This window comes from Kryptolebias marmoratus, linkage group LG6, assembly GCF_001649575.2.
Source record: "Kryptolebias marmoratus isolate JLee-2015 linkage group LG6, ASM164957v2, whole genome shotgun sequence".
Classification (NCBI taxonomy): domain Eukaryota; kingdom Metazoa; phylum Chordata; class Actinopteri; order Cyprinodontiformes; family Rivulidae; genus Kryptolebias; species Kryptolebias marmoratus.
In genome coordinates this window covers 1,944,993-1,950,915 of record NC_051435.1, presented here as the reverse complement: position 1 = coordinate 1,950,915, position 5,923 = coordinate 1,944,993, and the positions used below count along the sequence as shown (strand labels likewise).

General features: G+C 43.7%; 1 protein-coding gene across 1 annotated transcript in view; it reads right to left on the bottom strand.

The window, feature by feature from the left end:
* tfcp2l1 (transcription factor CP2-like 1) overlaps positions 1 to 5,128 on the bottom strand; it is a 20,278-nt gene extending 15,150 nt beyond the window's left edge. Inside the window, exons 1-3 of the mRNA XM_037976096.1 lie at positions 4,999 to 5,128; positions 4,591 to 4,739; positions 2,131 to 2,204 (exon numbers count right to left, since the gene is read on the bottom strand). Coding sequence (XP_037832024.1) covers positions 2,131 to 2,204; positions 4,591 to 4,739; positions 4,999 to 5,057 — 282 coding nt within the window. The 5' untranslated portion in view covers positions 5,058 to 5,128. The remainder of the gene's footprint in view (positions 1 to 2,130; positions 2,205 to 4,590; positions 4,740 to 4,998) is intronic.
* Positions 5,129 to 5,923: the final 795 nt, after the last annotated feature.

Sequence of the window (5,923 nt, the reverse complement as noted above, 5' to 3'; positions counted from 1 at the left end):
AACTCAACCAACAACTCAACCACTAAACCAATACCTCAACCACTAAACCAATAACTCAACCAACAACTCAACCACTAAACCAATACCTCAACCACTAAACCAAAAACTCAACCAACAACTCAACCAACAACTCAACCACTAAACCAATAACTAAACCAACAACTCAACCACTAAACCAACAACTCAACCACTAAACCAATAACTCAACCAACAACTCAACCACTAAACCAATAACTCAACCAACAACTGAACCACTAAACCAATACCTCAACCACTAAACCAATAACTCAACCACTAAACCAATAACTCAACCAACAACTCAACCAACAACTCAACCACTAAACCAATAACTCAACCACTAAACCAACAACTCAACCACTAAACCAATACCTCAACCACTAAACCAACAACTCAACCAACAACTCAACCAACAACTCAACCACTAAACCAATAACTCAACCAACAACTTAACCACTAAATCAATAACTCAACCAACAACTCAACCAACTGTGTTGGTTGAGTTCTCTGCTCAGCTCTGATCGTCTCACATCGTTGTGACGTGTTTTCTTCGAACCCATCAAACTCAACAATCGCTCGCCAACAACAGGCGATCATGTTTCTGTGAACCAACGAAGCTGAGAAACATCAACAAAAACATTAACCGATTCAAGATGGCTCCAACAGCTAACTCATCTTAACGAACACTGCGTCGGTTTTACAGATAATAAGCTAGTAGCTGAGAGTGATCCCCAACATGCACTCTGAGGGGGACATCTCGCAACAAGATGGCGCATGACGCCATTTTTAACTAAACAGCTTCAGTCTCGTCATTAAACAGAATCAGCGGGCGATATGCATTACTTCTAGGAGTTCTAGGCCTTGAATTTTAGGACCTTTTTCTTCATTAATGAGACAATAAAACTTTAATAACGGATTATTAATTACAGAATTATCGTTTTGTCAGATTTCATAGAAAGAAAGTCTTATTTCCTTCTTTAAAGAAGCGGTTAAAGTTGTGTTGGACAGACATTAATGAAATCAACCATGACGGGCCGGTTAATGGGAGGCAGAACTCAAACAGTTCTGGGTCGGCAGAGGCGTGTTTGTCGAGGCGCCACCTGCCGCATTCCTCCTCCTCCAGGAAGCTACAGCTGAACGGCGTTGAGGCGGCAGCCTGACGACGGAGACACGACGGGAGGATGTACTCAGAAATCTGACAAAACCAAAAACCACCTTCACTCCGAGGTCAAGAGGCTATTTTTATTCTGACAGATTTAAAACGAAACAGCTGAGCTTCTGTTCTGCAGAGTCTCATCTGAGGAGCTTTTTCAGATTAAAGCTGGAGATGGTGGAGCTTCAAGCTCGTTTATGTGGCTAAACTCACAGGCAGATTAACCTCTGTCCTCCCTCCTGAGGGTCATAAGGGTCTCTGTTTGCTTGGTTCAACCTGCATGAAGGTGTGAATTAGAGGAACAACGACTGGTGTCAGGTTTAATGCTCCACGTTAAGTTTTAGAAAACTGAAATCTGAGGTGACCCAAACATCAGGCAAACAAAGACCCTAATGACCCTCAGGAGGGAGGACAGAGGTTAATCTGCCCAAATGGAGCATCTCAGGCAGTTTAAAGCTTGGAGCTCCACTCTCTCAAGCTCTGGACTGATAATCCTCCCCAGTCTTCAGCTTCAGAACAGAAGTCCAGATGTTTTCATCGTGTCCTGGACTCAGAATCCACACCTGCAGCTTATTTTATCACATTTTATGTCACAAGAAGAACCTGTGAGGTGAAAACTAAAGCAGAATAACAGACATGAAGAGCTGCTACTGGGTTTTACCCCCACAGCAAAGGCATCAAACATGGACAGATTGTTTTTTCAGGCAGAATTAACGACACGTTGAAGACTTCAAGAAATCCAAGAAGGCAGATAGAAGCAGGAGGAAGGGAGGAGGGTGTGTGGATTGTAGAAGAAAAGGAAGTTTGGGTGACAATACCAAGGTCTCCAGGGCTGGCACCCCCAATGGAGCGTTCAGGGACCTGCCACAAACTGGGAAAGTCAGACATTGAAAGGAGACGAGAGAAGAAAGAAGGACAAGGTAAAAAAAACACAGACAAACATGGTAGCTTACACCTACCTTCACATATTTGCTGCTTATATCTGAATACTCCACTAGTTTTCTGTTAAGCATGCGGATTTCGTAGGACTGACCTACATTTTAAAACATTAAAAAAATAACTGATTAAAATAAAAAAAGGGAAATCAGTCAATCAGAAAAGAGGGGCAGTGGAGATACAGAATCAGATATCAAGGCTCGCCACTTCCATCAAATATCAAACATTAAACATCATTCAGGTATGTGGAAGGCTTTACTTCTTCTCTGCGGTTAACTGGACTCCCCTCCCTGATGGACACTTCCACCTGTCAGTCAGACGCTTCCGTCCTCGTCCTGATCACTTCCAGGTTTCACGGATTTATTTCAGCCGCTCCAGGATTAGAAACCTGACAGCTTCAGTGAGTTAAAACAGGCTCAGATTGGTCCAAACACCCGACTAACGTCTGGTTAAATGTCCCCCAGCAGGTGTCTCCTGGTCCTCAGGCTGTCTGTCTCCATCAACCAGCTTCACCAGAGTTCTGGCTGATGTCGGATCAGATAAACTCGTTGGTTTCCTAACTTTTAATCAGAGCCACAGATCTTCAATCAGATTGAGGTCAGTTTCAGAAAGAGCTGAGTCATCCAATCAGAGACCAGCTCTGATGATTCATCCAATCAGAAACCAGCTCTGATGATTCATCCAATCAGAAACCAGCTCTGATGGTTCATCCAATCAGAAACCAGCTCTGATGATTCATCCAATCAGAAACCAGCTCTGATGTTTGGGATCATTGTCCTGTTGGACAGAACTGTGTCCTCGTCTCAGTCGTCCAGCTGCTGGTTTGAGGTGAAGGTGAAGAGTTTGGACGTAGTCCTCCTCACTTTGTACCGCAGCATGATGCTGCCACCACCATGCCTGACAGCTGGTTCAGTGATCTCAGGTCTGAAAGCCTCACCTTCTCTCCTTCAAATGTCCTTCTTGTCCAAACAGCTCAGTCTTTGTCTCATCTGACCATTAGACTTGTCTCTTGAAGACATTTGTCTCATCCATGTGGACAGCTGCAGGTTTCAGTCCAGCTTGAAGGTTTTAGAGCTTCTTTCTTGGTCCTCTCAGTCCACGGTGATGTAGGACTGTCTTCTCTGTGGACGGGGACCCTGGTGGACGGGGACACTGGTGTTCCAGCAGGTTCCGGAGCCTCGGTGGTTCCTGCAGGTTCTGGAGCCTCGGTGGTTCCTGCAGGTTCCGGAGCCTCGGTGGTTCCTGGCTTGTTTCTGAAACTCACTGAAGCTGTCGGTTTCAGATCCATCCCACCCTGAGAAAAACGGGTCAAACGGATCCTTTAAAGACCTCATCAAGGTGAGGTCCATGATGAGGACAGGAGGACACGTCTGACTGAAGCTGTAAATGTTGGACAGGAGCTGCACGAAGTCTTTACTCCAATCAAATCACCGTCGATTAAATAATCAGAGAAAAGTCAGAGACACTCAGAAGGAAAAGAAACCAGACGGTTCAACATGAAGACAGAGACAGAGACGATTACAGACGGAGGACAAAGGAAACAAAAAGACGGTGAATTAAATCTCAAGACAACAATCAGAGACATTCACACACACAGAGAAGCTCATGTTGTCTTTAAGGACTAAAATAATTCACAGAAACAACAAATTTATGGAGGTAAATTTTAAGTTTCATTTCAACTCCTGATTTCTCATTGAAAGGTTTTATTTTGTCCTCTTCTCTGAATATTTGTTTCAGTTTATTAAAATGTTTTAAACATTCATCAAACCTAAACCTTTATAAAGAACTCATCTTTGCTTTTTAATCATTTCTGAAACATCAAGATGATAAAATCACAGAATTTAAAACTTTTTCTTTCCGTTTCTTCCTGAAATTGTAATTAATTTATCCAAATTTTTACACTAAAAATGTCAATTTAAGATAAAAATTGAAACAAAGTCCTTAAAAAAAATCACATTTTGATTTAAAATTGTTTCTAATATTCAGGATTAAACTAAAAATGTTTCAGAGCTTCGATTTAAAAAAGTAATTAATATAAAAACATCACAAGTTATTTAAATTTAAGTGTTCATTTCTGTTCAGTAGCTTTATTTTAAATCTAAAATATTTAACAAATTTAACTCCTTTCAGACAATAAAGACCTTCTGTAGCTGCTTCACTTTGCTTTAAGACTATAATCAAAATATAGATTAAATTAATAGTATTTAACAGAAATTAATCTTAAACTAAGATATTTTTATTGTTTTCGGAGAAACAAACATTAAACTTAGTTATTTCAAATAAAAACAAAAATATATATTAAAAAAAATCTTTTCTTCCGCAGAAAAGATTTTATGATCAAATATTCTTTAAAAAATGTTCAAAAATAGAATAAAACTTTAAATATTTAGAACTTTTCTGGTTTTGAGTCTCTGAAGCTAAAGCTGCAGGAACAACATGAGCTCCAGCCGTCCAATCAGAGGCATCCAGGTGTGGACCGGTACCTTGGTTCAGGTAAGTCAGGGTCTCGTCCTGCTGTTTGACAGCCGGCGACGTGGCGGCGCACAGAACGTACTGAAACGGCGTCCGCTTGGCGCCGCTTTCAGCCAGAAGTCGAGCTTCTTCGTTCTTCAGGAACGGAGCCAGGGCGTCTCTGACAGGAAACAGAAGAAGAAGAAGAAGGAAGGAATTTAACTCCACATCTGAGGCGATGCTTCTCAAACAAAACCAGCTTTGTTCTAATCTTTAAAAGCTGCAGGAATCATTTCTCCAATTAAAGGTGAGGAGGAGATAAGGACCATTGATCACCTGATCAGAGGGACGAAGGGCAAAAGGCTGACGTTGCAAAATCAGACATTCTTGCAAAAAGACAAAGAAAGCAGAAGACATGAGACCAGAACCGGGTGGATTACCTGATGTAGTTGGTGGAGCTCTGGTGGTAGGACTCGGGCTGGGGGTGGCAGAACAGCATGGCGTCCAGCACAGCGTCTTCTCGGTGTGGACAGGAGACAGGGCAGAGACAGGACGTCCTCTGGGACCAGCTGGGGGAAGTTTGCAGGCAAACCTGGCCGGCTGCCTCTTATATGGCCCCGATGATGTCACGCCGGCCACTATTAGCATACCTTTGTTGACCTTAGAGGGGCGGGGTCAGCACACACACACACACACACACACACACACCTCCTGCTGCAGTCCCACAGACTCTGCTAACAGGCCGGGCCGAGCCGGGCCCGGTGCAGATCTTCCTGATTTAAAGTCCTGCAGGATTTGATGGGAATAAATCAGGAGGAATCTGCAGCTTTAAATGATTTAAATCAAAGTTCCTGCAGCCGCTGCGTCCTGATTAAAGTCTGCTCCTCAGGTTAATGTTTATCCACAGCTGCTGCTGCACCTCAGAGCTCACCGGGCCCAAAAGAACCAAGGTCCAACCTGCAGCAGGAAGGAACAACACGTCTGCAGACACGTCCCAGAAACGCAGATGGGTTTCGGTCCGGGACTTCCTGCTGGGCTCATCGAATCTGACAAAACGGCCGACGACTGAATGTAGAGACTGGAAACAGAGACGAGACCAGAAGAAACGCCCGAAGCTGCTGCCAGAGGCTCGTTAGGGTCACCATGGTAACCACGCACCTGTCTGTCACTCTTAAGAAGACAGGCAGACAGAACTGCAGACTGAAACAAACAGATGCTGGAACATGATTGGCCGGAGCGTCGGGTCGTTTGTTTCATAGAGGAGGTCTGGCGAGAAGATCCTGAGTTTGGGTGTGTGACCTCTGACCTCTGAGAGGACACATCAGTCCAGGTTTAGAGCTCCAACAGGACCGGGTTTAGAGCTCC